Source organism: Anopheles coluzzii, chromosome 3 (assembly GCF_943734685.1).
Source record: "Anopheles coluzzii chromosome 3, AcolN3, whole genome shotgun sequence".
Lineage (NCBI taxonomy): Eukaryota > Metazoa > Arthropoda > Insecta > Diptera > Culicidae > Anopheles > Anopheles coluzzii.
The window spans coordinates 45,950,483-45,975,218 of NC_064671.1; the positions used below are offsets into that span (position 1 = coordinate 45,950,483).

The following is a 24,736-nucleotide window of genomic DNA, read 5'->3' on the forward strand; positions in this document are numbered from 1 at the left end:
GAATAAACTGCGCTAAATGGAATAATAGCGTTAACCTAGTTAAAAAAAACACATTTTTCTATATCTGTTTTTCATGTTTTCAGTGCAGAGATTTGAATTTAAAATAATCTGCATTCCACTCATCAAAACATCTTCAATACACTCTCTTTAGCTCAACGATTCAGACATTTGCACAATTAAGAGACAATCCGACATAGGCTATAAGTGTCGCATGAAAATCAAATCGTCATCGATTTAATAATGCCATAAAGGCGTCCATTTTACTACCACGCCACAAAACCGCAAATCCAACAGGGGCTCGAGGGGAACGATTCTCGAGTGCATACAACCGCTGAACCGTAAAGTGTTGATGATGTGGCCACTTAAAGCATTTCCTCGCTCGTAAACGGCTTGAACAGAAGCAGGCTCTACACTGCTTGAAGATAACGAAGGTTCAGCTCGAAACATCGAGTGGTTCCGTTTTCTACTGATTTGATGACCCCCGGGGGGGTTCGTAACACACGCTTTCTCAACATCTTTTTCTTCTTGCGAGATTTTTCCCAGTATCATACATTTGGTCCGATAGTCTCCGCAAGACTGTCCTCTAGCAGAGTGGATGCCTTAGAACATACTCTTACACAACCATCATCACGCCCAACAAATTGAATTCCCATCAAAAGAGAAAACCGACCGTCGTCTTTGCTGCGTGATTCTGGAGAGGATAAAGTTTTTGCGCTGCAGGGAAGGACGGCAACAACAAAAAAAAACGCAACAACTTTTGAAGGAATCCTATTTGCTCAAGCTGTGGTTGTTGGACAGTGTCGACATCCATCCAGCATCCAGCGAGAATGAACGAAATGAAAAGATTCAGCAATTTCCAAACGTTCCCCACCTCGGACGAGGAGGGAAGAGAAAGCAATAAAATATTTATGAACATGCTTCCCTTCGCTAGCAGATCTAAAGAAAACCGTTGATTTTTGAAGTTTTGGATATCCACAGCCAAACAACCAGTGAGAAGTTTTTTTTAACACCATCCAGTAACCAAAAAAAATAGAAAGGGCAAACGGGATAAGACATTGCACGATCTTTAGCATAAATTCTGTGTGGCAAAAAAACTGTTTGGAATTTTGTTCAACGCTTTACTTTAAATTTCGTTTACACTGTTTTGCTCCTAGTTTGTTGTAATGGCACTGTAAATGTTCATCACGGGACAAATGTGCAATAATATTTCTTGTTTCTTTTGATGTATCTCTCATCCTTTGCTTGTTGAATGTGTGCTCTGTGCTAATACTCATCGCAATTGACAAAGTTATACAATTCAAACGTCATTCTTACATGCTAAAATTATTTTAATGTTTTCTTGCTCTCACAACAAAAGAACTTCTAATACTTCAAAACAAATAAACAATAGACGCGGTTCTGCTACAGTAAGAACACAAATCCTAATTTGAATATCGTGCCTCGCTCGGGGATTATTTGCGCGTAAGCGAAAAACAAAATGAAAAATCCATCGATTACTTCCCGTATTTTGCATCAAGCAATACGGTGCATCTCACCATCTATGCCATGTACCGCGCTCATCAGCCTGACGAACGAAGAAGCTTGATTTATCCTCAGAACATTGCCAAAATTCTCAACAAGCCTTAAGCCAACAAGCCATTAAAGCACTCAACGGCCTCCGCCTTCCATCTACCCTCCCATCCCGCTGATAGGAGATGGTTTAAAACGCGACCCTCACATGCCTTCCTAGTGATGGCTGGTTGGTCTGGGTATCCATTTGAACGTGGATCTCGTGGCACAACGATACGAACGATAGCGTACGTACGTTCTGTGGTCGCATTCCTCATTGAAATGTGTCGGTTGGTGAGCGCTTTCGTTCAACCAGCGTCACAGTCACGCTGCAATCGTATTCGGGAGGTGATGCTTTAAGGGTGTGAAGGAGTCAACCTGATGGTGGGTTGCCATTCCATGCACCTGTTTCCGAATCTAGCCATCCATCTATCTTTCGAGAGGTTTTAGCGAAAAATAGCCTCCCACCGTGTTCGTGCTACGTTCGTGTTACGTTCCGGTGGCAGGTTTAAGCTTTATCCTTTAAACTTACTCTGTACTCTCTTTCCTACAACAAACCATACCACGCAACTTGCCTGTATATATCGACTCCACCAGGGTGCCCATTCGTGTGTGTGTGTGTGTGTGTGTGTGTGTGTGTGTGGGTGTGTGTTTTGCTTTGGAAGTTGGCTCGCGTTGGCCAACGCGTCATCATTTTGACATGCTCCTGCCGTGAATTAATAGAAAATTACGTTTTGTGACTTGAATAGCCCAACGTTGACCATTTCTGTCTATCCACTATAATGGCGACTATAATCAATTTTATTTGTTAATTATGGGACTATTTTAAGATTAAGTTTCAAGTGAATATTAGTTCAGTTTGATGTATAAAGGCGACTCCAACTAATATATTTCAGTAACAGAATTTTTTTAATGGGATTTCACAAGTCATCGGGTAAATTTATGCCAATACTATCCTATCCAATACTTTACTTTTAATGACAATACACGTCAAACTAGCCACAAATAAGTCGAGCAAGTTATTTAGTTATTAAGTTACTTAGAATTTGGAAAAGCTAATGCTAACTAATAAGTTTTCGGAATTTACTTTTGTAACAAAACGAAGAACTACACTTATAATAATTGATGAATTATAATAATCTAATCAAGCCCCATATTAAAAACTCGTGTCTGCAATTTAATCACGACAATAATAAAAATCATCTAAACATTAAAAATCATGAAAAATCCTCATGCTCTAGTTTTAGAGCATAAGAAAGTGCAATTTATTACGAAATAACTTTGCAAAGTTTGGAAGAAAGTAACTGCCGTCTCCTCTATTATTATCACATTACATATTTCTATCACTGCTGATGTTTTACTTGTTAGCTTTTTAATTTAGATGTGCAGAAAAAATCAAATATGCTTTCTTACAAAAGTGTAGAAAACAACGTGAATAAAAAAAATACAGTTTATTTTTAGCATCGCTCTACCATAAAGAATCAGTGAATCGACTGTAGAATCAATGTACACTTGGTATGAATTGCTATTAACATTCCAATCAATTCAACCGTATCAACTCACCCACCTAAAGCCACTCAACACCAGATTTAACCTTTCACTTTGCGTCAGGTCTACCGCACACCAGAATAGCCACAGCTTTAGTGTCTAGTCCCTCGATACCTGACCTTTTACCACACGCCTAACGTTGAGAGTCAGTCTCTCAACACTGCATTGGGACATTGCAGATTCCGAATAGGATTCGTACCAGCATCCTTACTCGTTGCAGACGGGTACAGTATCGGACAGAAAGATAGGGCATTGGGTTTTTAACGCACCGTGCACCCGTTGGGCCAAGTTTATGTGTGGTTTGTATGTGTTTGTGTTTGTGTGTGTGTGTATGTGTGTGTATGTGTGTGTGTATGTGTGTGTGTGTATGTGTGTGTGCATGTGTGTGTGTGTGTGTGGATGTATGTTTGAATGTGTATTGATGTGTGTGTTTGTTTCACAAGTAGGTCGTTTCGGATAGATTTGTAAGTAGCTTTTTTGTGTTTTGGGTTAGGTTTTTGGTGTGATAAGCAGGACCACCGCCCTCGCGATCAGTGTGTTTTCGATATATTAACAATGTTACGGTCTTCTTTCGCCGTGGTCTTCTGAGGACGTCCGGTTGACTTGCGCGTTTCGGTTGTCCAAGCGCGTTTCAGTTGTCTAAGCACGTTTCGGTTGTCCGAAGCGCGTTTGCCACAAAAGTGCGCGATCGTTCCATTACGAACTCGATCCTTTTGCGCTTAATGCCAGCAGCAGCCATTCGCTTTTACATATGGCGCTGATAATCGGTACAACGTTTACCTCGACCCATTGTTACTAACATTGCTTGCTTGGACCGTCAAGAACGCGCTGGTTAAAAACTTGGACACGGCTGATCCCGTGCTCTGCCTGCGTTCTACTTCTATACGCGATGAATTACATCGTTGTCGAGCAGCGAAAACATCGCATGGATAAAAACTATCAACGAGTACGCGAGTAAGCGTCTTCCCTTCAAAATCGAGAACAGAATACTGCCGCGCTCATGAAACAAAACGCCCATTGAAAAGAACAACTACGCGCCAGCTCAATGCACGCACAAAGTTTACCATTCGCACACAACGTGCAACGCAGAGATGCACGAAGGCCTTTCAATGGCGTGCACTGGAGAAACACCTGTGAGAGAATGCCGAGTTCATTGCTATTGTGCGTGTGTCCATTTCGCACCGGTGTCGCATTCACATTCATGAAACAGCACACCTGCGTTTTCGTCCGAGGAACAAGGGCTGCTGTCGATGCAAACTTTAGTTTTTATCCAAGTGTAAACGCACAATGTTTCACATGATAACACACATAATAAGAATAATTTCAACGCAATATGACATCATGGCAAGCTATGTTTTTCAGACACAAACCCGCGCACTTGCAAATACACATTAAAAAGCACACTCACTTTCTACTACTACTACTACACACACACACACACAAACACACACACACACACACAAACACACACACACACACACACTCACACACACACATACACACACAAATACACACATACACACACACAAACACGAGTAACGTGGCAAAACAAGTGCACGGTGCATTGAAAAAAAAGGGTCCTATCTTAATGTCCGTTACTGTACAAGTTAGGTGGATTTATTTAAATTCAATTTCCATTTACGCCCTCTGTACAATCCCCTTTTGTCCCTTTTGTCCATTGGGAAAGACAAATATCGGTCCAGGTTGAATCGTTTCTGAACCGTTTGCTTGCATTTGCCACCCATTTAGTGACGTGTTTCGTGTCAGAATCGTTTTTGAACGGTGAGCATTCAAAGGATTTTTTGCTACAAATAGATGGCCACGCGGCTGGTACTAGACAGCATGTTTCAAATGGATAGACAAATCGGAAAACATGGTCGTAAAAACAAACGAACAGATTTCAGTTCACCAAATGGATCAATTCATTGCACAGTTTCATCTGTTTAGTTCTGTATATCTATTGCCCTTTTTTCAATAACTAAATTAGCAGCAAACATTTATCTGAAAATCAAATAAAGATTCCGCACCTCATGAAAATTTCTCAAACAAACAACATAGAGTTCATACCAAAATGCAAATTTATGCATTATCACCACCACTAGTACCACCTGGGGACATCTGTATCACAGCACCTACAAATGTGCCTGAAGGTGACAATGTACAAGTGTTAATCCAATGGAAAAATGATAAGGATAAACGAAAAAGGCTGCATCGTTGACTGCAAATAAAAACGACTGAATGCTTTAACCAGTTTTTTAACCCATTTTTGGACATTTTTTTTACTATATACTACCGTCTGCGTCTCTTGGTGCCGTGTCTTTCGTTGTTTTTACACATGATCATATCCTTTCTACCCGATGCCACCACCACACCTCCAAATACCTCCCAGCAATCCTAAGCGAATGAGGAGCAAAAACATGGCTACAGAGTTGGGTTTTTTCGTTTTTCGTTCATTTTTACATCGCCCCTGATCCACCAGCGGGGCCGGTCTGCCACCCTCGGAAGTAATAAAATACGTGGATGGCATTAAAAATTCATTCATCCCACTACCGAAGCATGGTCCCCCTGGTATTCTGCCGAACTGAACCATCAACCATGGTACTCGCTACGAGAAAGGCCTTAGGGATACGTGTTAAAAAGTGGAAAGAAGCTTGCAAATTTCTGCTCACTGTCTTATTTTACGTTGAATAAATGTATTATTACTATGGTGTAGCTTCAGCAAATGAAATGTAAAATCACCAGCCCTAGCTTTTGTAATAACTGTAACCATAGAAGGTAGTACATACTTCGTTTCAAGAACCACTCTACACATCCCCATATGATTAACGGTATCAAACTCACCCGGATAATCACGCTCGACCTTGCCATGTCAGGCTACAATCGTACAAGTTCAAAAGAGCGGACGGATTCTGTTCGGATCATTTAAATTGTCCCGGTGAAGTCTGCCCGAAGCTACCATATGGAACCAACTTTAAACCGGCTGAGCACGAACCGGAAGTTAACCATTTTGATTGAAGCTTCGATTACTAATTGACACATTTGACTTGCTATTTGGATAGGGCTGGGAGGAGTGAATCGGAAAACATAATTAATCAATCATTACGCTTTATTATGCTCCATTATCATGACCGTCCGCATGACAGGAAGTTGAGTTTTATTTACTGAATTAATTGGCTTGTTCGGTATTAACAAGCATATTCAATGCTTATTTCAATATATCCACTGTATTGCATTGAATTTCAGTGTGTGGAACTTAGTATTAATTTGAGCAGAGATTGGCTACTCATTGATTAAATTGGAAAAGGTTACGTGTGCTGATAAAAATGTTTTATCAATCTAATCAAAATAAATAAATATTATAAATTCTGCATAAGAGAGATTTTAGCAGTACTGTCTATAAGTAATTGGTGCAAAGGATTAAATCAAGTTTAAAAACCTGTCGATGGGAGAATTGTTGCTTACATTGATCGAAACCCCTATATAATACAGCCCTCTTAATATTAAATAAATAATAATCTTTAAGAGTTCGTAGATCTAAGAAGGATTATCCAAGAACTTTGGCCTATGGTCATGATTTTCTACATTATGAATGGTTATGAAATAACGGTTTAGAGTTTTTGATATCACCCCTGACCTAAACATAGCGTCTTTTTGAGTGTGTAGGTGTGCAAAAATGTGAAAAACTAAAAACTATAAAACTGAAAATTGTTAAATGTTGAATATTCCTCTGTCGATAGGGATTTAATCAATCCGTCAACCAATAATAAAAAAATAGTCATAATTATAATCATAAAGCATCATATTGCTTTGCGAATCAAAAGCCTTGTTCATACAGGACACCACAAATGGAGACAGTTTCTTACACGACGTATTACAAATTTTCACAAATGTGTGCTTCCAATTTGTCCATTTCTTATTTCCTCAGGAAAATTTTCTCAGGTTTGGTTTGGTTTGGTGCTATAACCATCGCTATCTTCAACCACTTCGCTCTCACGACAAGGATGAATGACATTTTTGAAGACTCTGAAATATGAACAACAACATCAGTTATGTTTCCACTTCGCTTGATGTATTTGTTGAACGTGAGCAGTTTTTTTTTTTCTTTGCAAAACTAGACAAGCTCGTTGATATGCTCCACAACCACTGGTTGGTAAAATAAATTACACTACCAACAAATCAGTGGCCTAACTTCTAGATAAACCAGCTAACAAACATTTCCTTCCGCCAACGATCAGCAACGGTGGTTCATAAATTGTCTCAACACTCCCTGTTCGTCTCGTTTCCTATTGTACATTTTTTACACCTGTCTCCGTTTTCTCTCCTCATTCAGTTCCACCGATGCTGTGGATACCGCATCAGCTGGTAGGTGTTCCGCTGTACTTCAACGTGACATTGGAATGTTTCACCGAGGCGCATCCGACATCGTTGAACTACTGGACGCGAGAGGACGGTCACATGATTCATGACTCCAAGAAGTACAGGTAAGTAACGATCATCTTGCTTTTTAATCCGCTGTACTTGCTCAAAAGCTATTGTTTATTGTTAACGTTTCTCCTGCACAATCCAACTTCTCTGAAAACAAAACCAACCCCCCCAGAACCGAGTCCAATGTAGGAATGCCAATCTACAAAACGCACATGCGTTTGCACATTTACAACATTCAGCAGACGGACTATGGAACGTACAAGTGTGTCGCTAAGAATCCCCGCGGAGAAACAGATGGAACAATTAGACTTTACAGTAAGTACAACGCTTCACGAAACATCTTAAGCAGTTATTCGCAATCCGTACACGTGCGCTCACTCGTAAACGCGCCTTTGACACGTTTTCGCTGGTATTTGTCAAACCCCCAAAAATCATAACCAAAGCTCTCATAGTTCTCATAGCACACAATTTTGCTTTCCTTGATGTTGAAGCACCAGCAGGTTTGCCAAAACGCCATAGCGGGCGGCTAGTACAATGCAACTACCTCACTCGTCCTAATAAGTTACGATCGCATTGTTGCATGTTGCCAGAGCTCCGCCATAAATCACAGCTCCGTTTATTGGCTGACAGTTTTAATTACACTTATTAAATCATAAATTAAAACTTGCTTCATGCCAGCGAGAGGCAGCCGCACCTAGCACCTGTCATTGAGCGCACAATAATTGAAGCTATTATGTTTTATGCAATGCATTCCTTCCTAGCTTCCCCTCGGAGCTTCTCCCCCAACACCCGATGCATGAACACCTAGCATTGGGGTTGCCCGGTTAGAAGTGAAACTTAATGTAAAACGGTTCGTCTACCTTCTAGCCTAGCAAAGCATTATCGGAGATTGTTTTCATTAAGTTTTCCCATCGCTTTTGCGGCCCAAGCAACATTGGGACGCATTCGATGGCTGCTTGCAGATGCAGAACAGTTCCAACACAAGGCTTGCAGTGAAAAATTATCCTTTCGCTTGAAAATGGTCTTGTGGGATGACTTTGAAATCATTCTTTTAAATGCATCTTAACGGCACAATGGTCTCCTTACCTCAGTGTTGTACGATAGGAACTTGCTCGTTGCAAGAGTCAGTTGCCAGAAGCACCGAATGCGTCAACACCAAAGGTATGCTCGTTCTGGAGGCAACTTCTAGATTATCTTTCCTAGCACGTGCTCCATCCATGACCCCTCTCATTCTGATTCTACAAAACAAAGAACAATCAAACTAAGCCAGTTTCTGTGCAAATGGTTGTACGCTCCTAGAGCTGGCATAATTATTTATTCAACACAAAAACACAAAAGGAAGCTTCACTGCTCGTTTACCGACACATGTGCGTGGAAATTCGTGTATGTGTGCCTGCGTGCATGTATGGATGTGGTTCTGCACAAGTTAAATCAGTGTGCGGAGGAAATATGCAGTTCGGAAGAGTGAGAGCGGCACATCATTATTTATGACCAAATATGCCGAAACCAGCACTCGAGAGCATGATTTGCACCACCAGGTGGTCTGCTTGAGGGAAGCTATCCTGTTCATATCAAAGATTATGCCAAATGACTTCATACCAGCTTGTTTCTCTTAAGCTGTTCCGTTAAGGACGTGTTGTTGAAATGCTTTAGAAGGTGTGTTTGAGATGTGGCAGCTTGCCTTTGAGTGCAACCGAATGTGAAAACAAAACAAATTGCACTTGACACCGGCCGTTAGGAGATGAGCTGAACAAGAAACGAACAGCGCGTGTTTGTGTTTCACCGATGTTTGCATAAGAATTAGTTTTACCGAATACATTAGGGGAAAAACAAATTTGTACTGTAACAAATCTATAAACTTATACCAACATGAATTGTTGTGTATTTTATTATAAAAAATGCGTATCAGATTGATAATTTCATTGATATGATTTTTTGTTTACGTGTTTTTGTTCAATGTTCTAAGGACGCATTGAACAAGCGTAAAAAATAATATTCACCAATAATCTACATGGTATTACGCAAATTCCAGATAAATAAAAAAAACTGTTAAATTTAAACCGCCGGTTAGCCGGTTTCGTAGTACAGTCGTCAACTCGTACGATTTAACAAAATGCCCGTCATGGGTTCAATCCCCAAATAGACCGCGCCGCCATACGTAGGACTGACTATCCTGCTATGGGGGGAATCAATTAGTCACTGAAAGCCAAGCCCACAAGTGGGTAGAGGCAGGCCTTGACCGACATCGGTTGTTGAGCCAAAGAAGAAGAAGAAGTTAAATTTAAACAAATTCCTTTTCTCTTACTTAAAAACCCATGCCTATAAAACAAGTATGCATATAATTATAACAATGAACATTTGACAATGCAATTTGATCTACTTTTACAACTTCTACTTTAACTATTTAAATGATTTTAGCAAAGAAGTATAATCTGTATCATAATTAACTGTCACAATTTGATTGTTTTTCTAATAAAATGTTTTGAAATGAACACTTTACAATTACCACTTTTCAAGTTATGTTTAGTGTTCCCAAAATTGCCTCATGTTATTTGTCATTAAATTCATGTTTATTTAATTGTTCGTATAATGCAACTTCTATAATGCTACTGCAAAAATCGGCATCGCTGGAAAACAGACATAATTAACAAATGATTGCCTGCTTGGCTTCGGGACATACAACGTCAGCTAACAAAAGAAAGTCATAAATGATTTAACTCCCATCCAACACACCATCCCACCTAGGTGGACCCTCATTCGATCGAATCTATTTCGGACAGCATCAATTAATTATGGCGACATAATTTAAAACTGCCGCTAAACAATTTCCCCCACCCCTTCGACCAAACAAAGCGTCAAGTTACCTTGCGCAGGGAGCATACAAAAACGTCCTTCTAACTACAACAGCAGCAACGAAAAAAAAAAACAACAATTTTGCGAAGTTTAGCCACCGCGAGGTAGTGGCAGTTAGCCACCGAAAGTCATTGTTTGTGAAACCTCAACAATGCCTTCGGCACTGGCAAACCGCAGAAACCTGCACAACCCCTGCCAAGTGAATGTCATCCGATGGCCTTTTTATCGTCGATTTGCTTGGCTCGAAACGTGAAGGAGAAAATCTATGGGCGCCTTCCAAAATACACACCTCGCACCGCGCGCTGCCACGTTGCTCCTTTCGAGCGAAATTCAAACGAAGCGTGCTTTAGTTATTTTTGCGCGACCATCCATTTCCCACCGCCGCACCTAGCCCTGGCAAGCTACACTCAAAATCACCATCATCATCATCGTCATCATCGTCGTGCAGCGATATCGTGGTAGTAGTCGTCATCTTGGTCGTCTGGGTGCTCCATTATTACTCTTAATAATCATATTTCATTCAACCATTGTACGGTACATTGTTTGCTTCAATAAAAATATGTTTTTCCAGCGCATTACCCAGGCTTCCGGTGTGGTGCACCGTTTCATTCCTTGGGCTGCCAGCCTGCAATCTGTGACGGAATCGCAATCTACTCTTGCTTGCTTGCCACCCAGAAAAAGCATGAATAAACGAGCAGCGAGCAGGAGACACACATTTCACGTTCACCAGAAATCGTGGTGGCCGAGTCGGGTTTTAAGAAAAATTGCTCAAACGTTTTATGCATAAACCTTCCACCATTCTACTATCCGAGCCATCATCGACGCTTTGTTCGAATACCATTGGCATATTGATAGCATAATACCAATTGTCTCGCGAACGTGACAGTTCACATAATTTTTAGCTTCACGTGTGCTCATTTCTACCCTTTTGCGTTATTTAAAACTTCTCGAGTAAGTTTTTGAGAATGACAAATATAATTTAAGATTTGAATCTTTTTTAAAACCTCTATGAATTTCTAAACATTCTAGAAACATACTGACGAAAACTCTATCCTTTTTTTAAATATTCATTCACTTTTCGCTATAACCTTTTTTACCTCATTTAAAACGACGAAAGAAGTAAGTAAAATATACTTTTCCCATCGATTTTTTTTCTCGCTCTGCTCATCGCTTCCAATGACCGACCGCCTATGAAGATGATGGTCGAATGAACACCTTATTTTGCATCATTATGAACCATAATCAACGAACTCACCTTTCGTCCATCCCTTGATGGTGTCCTGCATCCCACTGGAAATTTATACTTGCTGCCGCTATACTGATAGCCCATGTCCCCTACCTTTTAACAGTGCTTGCTTCTTTTTCTGATTTTTTTTCCGTATTTTCTTGTTAGCATAATTCGCCTGGAGAGTCTCTCTCTTATTTATGATTTATCACTCTTGACTTACTCGACCCGATGGAACTCGCTCTATTGAATTGACAAAGGATGCTTCCGCAATCCGGCTTTTTTTCACTGGCGTCATTCTTCTTTTTTTTTGCTGATTTTTGTGTGCCTTTTTGTTGCTCACGGGTACGGAACTGAATGTTAATGAACATATTGTTATTTAGTCGTCAAATATGAAAAGTCATTAATTGAGGGTAGTTGGGGAGGAAAAAAAGCTTGAAAATTTACTTCAATTATCATTGTGTTGAGCATAATTTTAACTTTCCCATGGATGCACATGAAGAACTTTAACTTTTTTAATTCATTATTATTATTATCTTATTTCGAAACTATTATTTTACTTATAACTGTTTAACTAATAATTGTATGATTCCATAATCATCATAATTTCCAAACATTACAAAAGCACACACACACGCAACCGTACCGAATTTACTATCAACCTGCCAACGCCCAAAGCATCACGGATAATCTTGTAGAAACCTCAATCTTGAAGTAGGTATTCTGCGACACAGATTCACGGAAACTTAATGTTACACACAGTTTTATGTGAAATTTGGTGGCATTTTAGCTCTGCCATGGTTTGTTGCCGTTTAATTGAGCTTATTACATTTTTACTCCGTACATAATCCAACATACGTGCAACTTAATATACTACCGTACCGTGTAGTGACTGACTTTGGTACTTCAGTGGAAGCATAAAGCAGTAGTGCTTCTGGGTTATTTACAGCGCTTTCGTACACGTTCCACGTAATATGATTATTAGTACCTAGCCTTATACCAAAGATCATAAACATGCTCTTAATACCTACGCCAGCGTGATGTGTTTTGTGTCACAGGTCGGTTTGCAGTCACTCATTATCTTAAGGACAATCATTATTCTTAGTTAAGGCGAAAAACTAACTTACTGTACATCAGTCAACTATGTTATTATATGCTAACGGTTACTAAAGGCTAAATTTAAAGATTTTTTAAGATGCGTGTACATATACACTTATTACGTAAAACAAAAATGCTTTGTTTCCCGTTGTGCGAAAACAAATATTTTGGGCTATACAACAGAGCGTCGATTATGCAGGAGCGGATTAAATAACGAGCGGCTTAAACGTGAGGATGAATTTGACAGCTGTTCAATCGTGGCGAGCATTTGCTGCGATTGTCGAGTTGATTTTTGTTTGTTGTGCATTTATCTAGTGTCTAGTGATATTTTTGGAATTCATTTAAAAAAAATTGTAACAAAAAATGTTAAAAAGTAAATCAACTAAATTATCAATATCCAGCGAATATTAAATTATGTAAATGAAATTAACATTTCTCGTATATTTATCCATGAATATCGATAAAACTGGCAACTGTCCGGTCCTGAGCTCCCCAGGGTGTCAGCTACACTAGGGATAGTGCTGCCTTTCTAATCAGTAAATTTCAACATCATTGAACCGTCACTTAGAATATTTTGTTAAAATAAAACTACGGATCGACAAACTTTCCTACCAAAAGAGCAAAGTTCTGCGAACATGTTCGCAGAGCTCTACGTGAAGAGCCAAATAAATCAGTTTAACAGTTAACATTATTGAAAGTTCTATGAAATATAAGAATGGCAAAAAGCTGCCATCTAGACAGCAAAGAGTCGTATGCGGCTCACGAACCTTACTGTAATATATAATTGTTATTGTTATTGTTATTGTTTATTGTATTAAGTGATTGGCCAAACAAGCGGCCTTATCACTGAATTAAAACTAAAACTTAAATAACTAACGCAGTGTACAATGACAAAACGGATCAACAGAATCTAGTAGGTAGGTGCCAGTCAAATAAAATGTAACGCTGATTAAATTTACGGGCCATCGCAGTCATTGGGTCGTTCTCGCTGTATGCACGTCTTGTAAGGTCAGTTCTTATTAGTGTGTAGTTACGGAACACTCTAGGAGGGACATTTATGTTGACTCTAGCCAGTAGTTCTGGCGAATCTATCTCACCGACAATAAGTTTGGACAAAAACGTACATTGGGCATTATCACGTCTCCTAGCAAGTGTGTCCAGACCAAACAACAAACAACGAGTATGATACGATGGACGAGGGGTTACATTACGCCACGGAGTGAAGTGTAGGACAATACGAGTAACTCTCTTTTGGACAGCTTCTATTCTATTGGACCAAACACTAGAGAACGGACACCAAACTGTAGAACTAAACTCGAGGATGGAACGAACATAGGACTTATACAGAGTTAACAGGCAGTGTGGGTCATTAAGTTCTCTTGAATGTCGACGAATAAATCCTAGCATTTTGTTAGCTTTGTCTAAAATATCACAGTAATGTTGTCGGAAATCTAGTTTGCGATCCAGGGTGACTCCTAAATCCCTGACCGTATTGCACCGCGGTAGTTGTGTCCCTGATATGCTATAGATATACCTTATCGGACTAGCTATTCTAAAGAAAGACATTGACGTACACTTATCAACAGAAATTAGCAGGTCGTTATTGATACACCAGTCAGAGAAAACATCAATCGATCTTTGCAGAGAAAGAGAGTCGGAAGTGTTCCGTACGATGCGAAACAGCCTAACATCATCCGCATAAAGCAGACAATCTGCTTCCGTAATGGCCAGTGTGACGTCGTTAATAAAAAGCGAGAACAGCAGTGGTCCCAAGTTGCTGCCCTGAGGGACGCCAGATGAACTCTCGAAAACCTTAGAGGAGACACCATCGATTTGTACGTAGTAGCTACGTTCAGAGATATAGGACCTGAACCAATTCACCAGCGGAGTAGAGAGACCGATCCGGGCGAGCTTAGCCAACAGCAAGCGATGGTTCACACGATCAAACGCAGCCTTAAGATCAGTGTATACTGCATCCATCTGAGCTCCGGAAGTAAAGGCTGCGTGGCAGTTGGAGACGAATTCCACCAGGTTTGTGGTAACACTGCGTCGAGGAAAGAAACCATGCTGGCGTGTAGAAATATAAGAACGACAGTGATACATTAGCGAGTTTTGTATGACGATCTCAAACACCTTGGCACAAGAAGGCAAGGTGGTTATACCGCGGTAGTTCTCAGCAGAGTTTTTATCTCCTTTTTTGTACACCGGAAACATCACAGAGGATTTCCAGGCCGTGGGTACAGTACTTTGTGCAAAAGAGAGTTGGTATATTTGAGACAGAGGCTCTGCTAAAAATTCGCGGCATTTGGCAAGGATTGCCGTAGGAATACCATCGGGTCCAGGGTTGTATGAGGTTTTGACCTGCTGCAGAGCACGTAGTACAGTATCTACCGAGATAATAATATCGCGTACATCAATGTCAACAACATCACGGGGCACATTATTTAAAGCTGCTTCTAATGATAAGCTTGCATCATCCGTAGTAAAGCAGTCCTTGAAACGATCAGCAAATAAGTTGCACATGCCTTCCTTACTGCTTGTGGAGACGTTGTTATATGTGAGAACATCGGGGAGCGAGCTGTTACCGTTTTGATTCAACATACCTCCAGAATGGTGTTGGGTGTCTGATGAGCGAGAATTTCACTCGAATGAGATAACGAGTATGAAGTTGTCTGTTATAGCTTCTATATACATTATGGGCAGCAATGAACCTTAATTTGGAGTGTTGTGTACCATTTGTACTGTAAAAGCGAAAGCATGACGCTTTGTTTTGCTTTAGACGGCGTAAACGTGCATCAGACCATGGTGGACTGCGACGCGGTGGCATTAGAGGACAGCAATCAGATATAAGCGCCAGTAGTGTTGTGTTAAATAGTTCCAATGCTGAGTTAACATCCGGATTACCTTCCAGGAAAGACCAGTCAGTAGATTGAAGCAGTTCCGCTAGACGGATAAAGTTAGTTCGCCTGTAGTTACGTGTGCCGGATTCACGGTTTGGTGAGGTAGAACGCCAGGAACGAGCTGTATTGCCAGCACCAGTTAAGTGTAGTTCAACAGGAGGATGATGAACATCAACGGCAACCATAGGGAAAGGTGACACCACCGGTGGGGCACAATAATGTAGGATCTCGTCAGAGACAATTATGAGATCGAAAATGTTATTCGATGCATTAGGTATAAAGTTGATCTGAGAAAGCCCATTACTATAGATGCAGTCAAGCAAAGAGCGGCAGTTGTCCGTAATTCATGAATTCTCATAGTTGATTCGCAGTGCCGGAACGTTAGAATCATCGGTGTTCCAGGAAAGATTGGGGAAGTTAAAGTCCCCGAATAGGAGAAACGTATCGGTGGTTGCACAAGCAATATTATCTATGGTGGAGCAGATAGTTTGCATGGTAGTAGTGTTGTTTACTAAATCTGGAGGAATGTACACTACACCCGTGATAAAAGTACGTTTATTACCATAAACTCTTACCCAGAGTTGCTCAACGGTATCCTGTGTAGGACAAAGTATTGTACAGTATCGGACATTAAGATAGGACCCTTTTTTTTCAATGCACCGTGCACTTGTTTTGCCACGTTACTCGTGTTTGTGTGTGTGTATGTGTGTATGTGTGTGTGTGTATGTGTGTGAGTGTGTGTGTGTGTGTGTGTGTGTTTGTGTGTGTGTGTGTGTGTGTGTGTGTGTGTTTGTGTGTGTGTGTGTGTGTGTAGTAGTAGTAGAAAGTGAGTGTGCTTTTTAATGTGTATTTGCAAGTGCGCGGGTTTGTGTCTGAAAAACATAGCTTGCCATGATGTCATATTGCGTTGAAATTATTCTTATTATGTGTGTTATCATGTGAAACATTGTGCGTTTACACTTGGATAAAAACTAAAGTTTGCATCGACAGCAGCCCTTGTTCCTCGGACGAAAACGCAGGTGTGCTGTTTCATGAATGTGAATGCGACACCGGTGCGAAATGGACACACGCACAATAGCAATGAACTCGGCATTCTCTCACAGGTGTTTCTCCAGTGCACGCCATTGAAAGGCCTTCGTGCATCTCTGCGTTGCACGTTGTGTGCGAATGGTAAACTTTGTGCGTGCATTGAGCTGGCGCGTAGTTGTTCTTTTCAATGGGCGTTTTGTTTCATGAGCGCGGCAGTATTCTGTTCTCGATTTTGAAGGGAAGACGCTTACTCGCGTACTCGTTGATAGTTTTTATCCATGCGATGTTTTCGCTCCTCGACAACGATGTTATTCATCGCGTATAGAAGTAGAACGCAGGCAGAGCACGGGATCAGCCGTGTCCAAGTTTTTAACCAGCGCGTTCTTGACGGTCCAAGCAAGCAATGTTAGTAACAATGGGTCGAGGTAAACGTTGTACCGATTATCAGCGCCATATGTAAAAGCGAATGGCTGCTGCTGGCATTAAGCGCAAAAGGATCGAGTTCGTAATGGAACGATCGCGCACTTTTGTGGCAAACGCGCTTCGGACAACCGAAACGTGCTTAGACAACTGAAACGCGCTTGGACAACCGAAACGCGCAAGTCAACCGGTCGTCCTCAGAAGACCACGGCGAAAGAAGACCGTAACATTGTTAATATATCGAAAACACACTGATCGCGAGGGCGGTGGTCCTGCTTATCACACCAAAAACCTAACCCAAAACACAAAAAAGCTACTTACAAATCTATCCGAAACGACCTACTTGTGAAACAAACACACACATCAATACACATTCAAACATACATCCACACACACACACACACATGCACACACACATACACACACACATACACACACATACACACACACACAAACACAAACACATACAAACCACACATAAACTTGGCCCAACGGGTGCACGGTGCGTTAAAAACCCAATGCCCTATCTTTCTGTCCGATACTGTACGTAGGTGTGAAGCAACGGCAATGAGAACCCCGCCACCGATTGATTTTTTACTATTTTTGCTGCTGCGGTCTGTTCTATACACTGTATAATTATCCGGGAACAATTCCGAGGAATCAATCGTTGAATCCAACCATGTTTCAGTCAGGATAATAACGTCATAGTGGGTTGTAGAAACATAGTCAAATACTTGATTGCATTTAGATTTCAATCCTCTAACGTTTTGGTACAGCAACAATAATTCGTCAGTATTATTACGGCAGGCGACCCCTGTAGAATTGACATGATAGCCGTGCGATTGTGTGAGTGTAGTGTCCGTTCTTTGGCGATGGTTTGTTTTGGTTTCACGATCATTAAGTTGCGTGCGCCTTTCGTCAAGCACTGCCTCAGTAGAAAAAATATTGTTTGTTGTAGGAAAAACAATCGTCTGGTAAGTGCAATTATTATTTACTAATGTTGTTTCAGCGCCGGTGTTCTTCGTTTCTTGAGACGTGTCAGGATGATTTGTGTGATTGTAAGTGTGCGCGATGTGCGTGGACTGAATACCGGTGAATATTAGTGGGTCTGCGGTGTTGGTGATGTGCGTGGAGTGTGTGCCGATAAAATTGTGTGATCCAGTAGTGGCGGTGACCGAATATTTAGCACCGTAGGCAAAGTTGTAGGGGTGGAGAGACCCATTGGCGGTTGTATACGAAAATTTGCACTCGGCTGTTGAGTTCGGTAGTCAATGAATTCACGTACTGATAGGCCAAGAGGCCAGGTGTCAGGGGAAAGAGCCTTGTCACGTAGTGATAAAGGCACTAACACTTTAAACGACAGGAATGAGAGTGTAGCCGTATTTGTACCCTGGCGAATAAGACAGTATGCTGTAGCATCGTCAATGGATAAAGCTTGTTTGACCATTTGTACAATTTGGTCACTGGTTGTATCGGGAGAGAGCCGGGAAATATACAACGCGCATTTTTGCACCGCGGAATGAGCGGGAACTATTTTGATAGGAAAAGCTGCTATATCCTTTTTTGTGCCAGTTATCACAGGTGGTGCATGAGTTTTGCGTTGAACATCGTCAATTCGCTTCGTATTGTTGTTTTGGCTATTTCTTTGATTGCTCGTAGCACCGAATGTAAACAATGCGTGATTGTCCTTAATGACATCGGAAAACAAACGTTTGGATGGATTTATGCGACGAATTTTTGCGGGAGGGTGACTGCTACGTGGAGTTTTTAGGTCAAGTTGGCTCATCCGTGCAAACCCAGTTTTAATTTCGTTAGTCAATGGCTCCATAACGGTCTTGATGCTTTCGGCTACTGTCGTTATTGCCGCCTGGAACCCAGATTGCATGGCTGCGTCTTTTACGAACTTGGTGCGCGGATTCTTGAAGACGTTGTTGCAGCCAATACAGCACCAGTGAAATTGTTTATATTCCGAAATGCGCAGGAACAGATCAGCGGGAACCGAAGTGCAGCGCTGATGAAATGGAGAGTCGCACAGGCAGCAGCTGATAGATGCCTCCGCAATTTCCATAGTGCAGGCGTTGCAAATACGGGCCATTCTACGGGAAACGGTGCAGGTTGTCGTTGCAGCAACAAGAGCGATGGCGGTCAGGACGCGTGAACTCAGACGCGATCCGAAATGCGAAATATGCGCGAGTTTTTGGGTCACAGAGATAAACGCACTATTGCACGATATACGAACGGTGTTCTAAAATACTGTGATTATACAGAAACCGAAAAATAGTGAGATAAACAGCGCGATTTTCAAGAAAAGATACTGAGCGATATGCGAATGCGATTTTTTCGTTAAACGTCAAACGTCAAAACGTATATGTCTACTACTGAAATATGTCAATAATACATGCCATATTTGTGCCTTGCAGTCAATTGTCTAAGTTCTTCGAGAGCCGTATTAAAATGCACAATCCTGTATTCCAATAAACGGTTTTTTTTAAACCTTTGCACTACGTAGTATCCTAATGATATTTGCCATCAAACAGTAAAGCTAAAAGGCAATGATGCACCTTCTTCACACAAAGAGCATATTCATGCTCCTATATGTTTCTTTATATAAAAGCGTTACTTTACAAACACGAAATAAAAACGGAAAACTTAAACTTATAAAGCTTTCTTTTTAAGCTAAGCTAAACGCTGTATCGCTCTTACGACATACTTAGTGAAGACTTTTACAGTACATAAATAACCAACATTATTTCGCTTTGTCAAATCTCTTATCTCACCCACTGTTTCCAGAAACATACGGCTTGCCTAAGATATTATCATGCGATCTCAGAGTACATGACCTTTAAAACTTGCGCATGTTTAATAACCTAGTACGATATGAAGCTATGACAGATGACTTAGTTTAACACTACTGTACAAGTTTTACAAATCGAGCTAAATGACTTTTGTTATGATTTATGAATACGATATAATGTCAAATTTCATAAGCGAATATACATCGTCCTCTCAACCTTACATCTAAACAATGTTACTGTGTATATTTTTTAAGCTCAAGTTCGTGATTTCCATTGTTCAAGTATCTAATAACCAGCACTTGCGGTACTACTCGACACCCGTGCCATATTTTCTTGGGAGAATCGAGCAAATTTTGATACTTCCATCGCCTCAAGCACCAAACATCAACTGAAAGTTTTTGCCAAACAACGACTAAGAAAATGGGAGAGTACTTGGCATGTCTTTCCGCGCTACCCTCGACCTACAAACCCTACTGTAATTCGAGCTACGGTCAAAAGTCGTTCGGCACAGATGCTCGAAAGGGGTGCAATTTTTCTTTCTTATTCAAATTGCTCTTCACCCTTCACTGGCAAGATGACGAAAGGAAAAAAAATGCTAAACACAGGCACAACAGTAGAAGAAAGTCCCATCCCATTCACTACTCCTTTCGTACAACAATACAAAACGAAAGGATAATTTCAGTTTCCTCCAACCAGCAAGCTGTCACTGGCGATCCGTACGTTTTTCTGTATTCGCCTGCGTCAAACCGTCGATAATTTCAAAGGCAAACCCCCGCCATTTCGGCAGTTGTCTGCCTTTCTGGGGTTGAAACGCACTCCACGACGTCCTTTTGACGTTGATTGCTGCGGATTTTACTATTATAGCAAAGGTTCTTTAGTCATCTTTCATGAATCTCGGATTCTCTCAATGAGTTTCTCTATTTGGTATAGTGAAGGATTTGATTAAGCTTCTTCTACATGCAAACATATACCAAAAGAATATCAATTTGGAACATTTTATTTTTATATAAAGTTATTTTTCGAACACTCTAGAACACTTTGTTACCAAATGAATTCTTAACGTATTTTGAAAAAAGAGCTTGAACATATTGGATATTTTATGGTTTTTTAACCACGTTATTTTTTACCTGTTTCATATATTTGATATATGTATCAGTATTTTGATATATGTTTCCTATACGAATAAATAAGGAAATTTCTTCTTACTGCAATATACTGGTTATATTACTTTATATTACTATTTTCACATCGGCATACGCAATTATTATTCCACTATTTTTTTTAGTTTTATCGAAATTTGTTAGATGTTAGAAAATAAAATTAATTCCAAAAGAGTTATAGAAAGGAAACTGACACGGTAATGCGAACGCAAAAAAAATCAGCTTTTTACATGCAAGACCGTGTGAGTAAATCAGGAAATATTATTCAAGCTAATTTACACAACAATTACGCTTACAAGAAAAAAAAACTAAATAAATATGGTACAACAAATATGTCATAGACAAAACAAAAGTTCCATTTATACAAACAACGCATAACAACAATTCAACACAATGAATCAGCTACGCACAATACCTTGCATAATGTTACACCTTTGCAACGGTTAAGGTTGACAACCCACATTAAATGGCACGTCAAACCTCACAAGGCGACCAATCAAACGAACCACGGCGCGGTGAAGCGATTAGTTGAAGTGCTACACTAACGTGCAAAAAATATCATTCCACCCCGACGTTCCAGAACATACACCTTCAGAACTGGTAGTCAGGAAAAAAACACCAACAACCATCGTCACACATCTTGATGGGGAGTTGATTTATATTCCGGACGCAGCCTCCCACCGTCAGGCGTGGCTTGTACCGGGGAGCATGCTTTTCTTTTTCGTCTTTCGCTTTCTCCAAGCCCTGGGTTACGGTTAGCTTATAAATATTCCACCGTACATCTACACCCGAATGGTGACGATGGATAATGTTGAACGTCGTGGGTAAAGAGCACTATTCTCAAAAAGGGAGAGGAACAACATGCAGCCACCTCCAGCTTCGTTTACTGCACACGCAGGTAATTTTGAAACGAATACCTAAAAAGATCCATTCACCCTCACAAATGAAAAAGAAACCTTCACCATTGCAAGATCAATGAGCAGATTGGGGGCTTGCTGTCGGCGGCACAGCAAAGGAGAACCCGGGTGGACTCGGTTCCGGTCAGGTTTTTTTGGCGAGACTTTACCCCCGGAACGGTGGATTTTTCATCTTTCATCCCACCAGCAACGTGGGCGAAGGATGATCCAAACGCGAACTAAAAGAAATAAACGAACCAGAATGTTGGCACGTTCGGAAGCGAATCTTCTTCACCGGCATTAAAAAGGGACGATGGACGAAAACACAATTTGAATTCTGCACGAACTGAAGTTAAGGTGTGAAGCTGGGTAAAGGGGGACGCTTGCAGACAGCTCCTTCCAAGTGATGGAATTGTTATCAGCCGCGTCATCGCCATCATCACCGTCCTATTGCGACAGCTGCTGGAGCCGGCGTTTGAGACAGTGTCAAATAGCGCCGCACAACAAGAACAACAAAAAAAGCCAGTCACCGGTGGCTGATTTATTAGCGAAAATGGCAAAATAATTGAACCATTCGCCGGCTTATGTGTTATTGGTGAGTGATGACAATTTTCTTCCCGTAAGAAGTTGACTACCATACCATATCAAGAAGCATCACCAAGCAATGAGTACCATTCTTGGGCGTAATAACTTGAAGTAAGTTTAAACTCCGAGCCAAACTTATCACTCACGATGAGGGGGAGAGAGCAGAGCAGATTGGGAGAGGAAACAACAAGCTTCTGAATACCATTGCGATGGCAGCGTCACTGGCCGACAAAAACCAATCATAAATAAAATAAGATATCATACCGGTGAGCCGTAACAAATCTCCGGACCTGGGATATTCGTCGTAAGCGGAAATTCAAACGATGCTTCCAGTCACTTCCTGCCAGGCCCGTCCTGCCAGACAAACTCGCCCACCGAAAACCGCACAAAACATTTAGGATGGATGGATGGATCATTTGTATTTCCGTTGAACTTTGTCCCGTGTTTTCTAAGAAAAGGCCTTTTTGGGTGCGATTGTGTGTGTGTGTGTGTGTGTGTGTGTGTGTGTGTCATTTCTGTCGTCTTGAACGATTTTAAGACGTCTCTATTTCCTTTCCTTTGCAATTCTTGAATTTTCTTTGTTTGATTCATTCGAAGGTAGCAGGTAAGAGAAACTGAAACATCGTAATGCTGCCTAATCCGGCACTGAGACAGCATAACCTCAAAATGGGGGGAAATGACCCATCACTAATGCCGCCGTAATGCACTTACGGGGTTTGTGGGGTATTCGGAATAATACATTGCTGCTGTATCTATTTGTCCTAATGCTAAGCAGATGCGTGTGTTTATATTTTGATTGTTTTAAGGAAGTTGGTTTAACAAATAAGTAAAACTCGATAGAAAAAGGCATCATTGTGACTTAAGTTGTTGGATTGTCCAAAACAGCATTAGCTGTTCGATATATCAAACATAAAAATACGGGACATTCTAATAAATATTCCATCTCTGTTAAACACGAAGTAGATAAAACATTTCGAACCTCCCAAACAAATAACTCTCATCCAAACCATGGACACTTCAAACAAAAACATTTGACCCTTTAGAAATTTCAACTTATATCCTCAGTGCTCAGTGATCTTACAAGTGGGCCTCGTTTCTGGCAATATCGACCATATTACTCTAACAGGGGTGTTTACCACAGCAGAAAGAAAGAAAGTCTGTCCCTCTTGGCCATATTTTTAGACTCCTACTATGTTTACTGAACAATGCTAACCTCACGCTCACGGATTCGTACGCGTTTCGTAAAACCTTCGTATGCGTTCTATCGTCTTGCAGCGTCCACACCACCGACGACATCTCCCGGGCCACCAACAACTGAATCCTACTCCGACCTTTGGTCCAACCGGAACCTCAATGATTCTGCCGGTGGTCTGCCCCATCACCACGGTGGACAGCACTCGAATTCCTATTCTGGGCACGTGGTTGATAAAAGTAAGTATGTGCAAAGTGAAGCATCATTAGAGGGTCAGCTTTGGGACTTGGGAGCACTCGAACTTTGCCGTTTGCGCTAACGTAAGTCTTCCTTTTGCGCTCCGAGATGAGCAAGTAATTGAATTAAATCTCACTCTAATTTGTGACGGGAGTTTTCATGTGTGCGGCACCCCCAAGAGAAATTCCACAAGCTCTTGTGAATAAGTATTTGCCAAACGTATTTTAGCTTTTTGCTATTATTTTGCTTATTTTTTCTTCTCCCTCTCTCTCTCTTTCTCTCTCTCTCTCTCTCTCTCTCTCTCTCTCTCTCTCTTTCTCTCTCGACATTATATTCGGCACAGACTCGAAATACTCATCCAATCTAAATGAAATTGATCGATCCGAGCAAAAATCGTTCGATACCAATATCATCTATTGGCCACCAGACACTAATCGGAACAATCAAGGTATGTAGTAACGATTGTTTAATATTTTTAATGTTATATGTTTGGCAATAGCATTCATCTGTATTCGCTTCAAAGTAAACATTCAACCGCCAAGCCACGCCGCTGATGTAAGCATGAGTTATGTGGGAATTGAATTGAAGTGATAATATGATTTTCATAGAGATATTTGTAGATTTTTGTTAATCATGGCAGAAGGTATTAATATTTTTCCTTTCCCCCACGCTTTAGGTGCCACTACTACTACAACCCGCAGTACTCTGTCCATTATTTTAAACACAAGTATGCTACTTTTGGCAAGGTTTAGCTTACAGTAACTAGAAATCAAAATATATTCTGTAAACTAAGGGCAACTGTCTGCGGTACGTTTATTCATACAC

At 40.8% G+C, this 24,736-nt stretch overlaps 1 protein-coding gene across 4 annotated transcripts in view; it reads left to right on the forward strand.

Annotated features, from left to right (window-relative positions):
• LOC120958619 (lachesin-like) overlaps window positions 1-24,736 on the forward strand; it is a 73,344-nt gene that overhangs the window by 47,253 nt on the left and 1,355 nt on the right. For all 4 annotated transcript variants that reach the window (XM_040381542.2, XM_040381541.2, XM_049608744.1 and 1 more), the window contains exons 7-11: window positions 7,427-7,577; window positions 7,694-7,836; window positions 23,758-23,913; window positions 24,255-24,359; window positions 24,588-24,718. In XM_040381542.2, coding sequence (XP_040237476.2) covers window positions 7,427-7,577; window positions 7,694-7,836; window positions 23,758-23,913; window positions 24,255-24,359; window positions 24,588-24,673 — 641 coding nt within the window. In that variant the 3' untranslated portion in view covers window positions 24,674-24,718. The remainder of the gene's footprint in view (window positions 1-7,426; window positions 7,578-7,693; window positions 7,837-23,757; window positions 23,914-24,254; window positions 24,360-24,587; window positions 24,719-24,736) is intronic.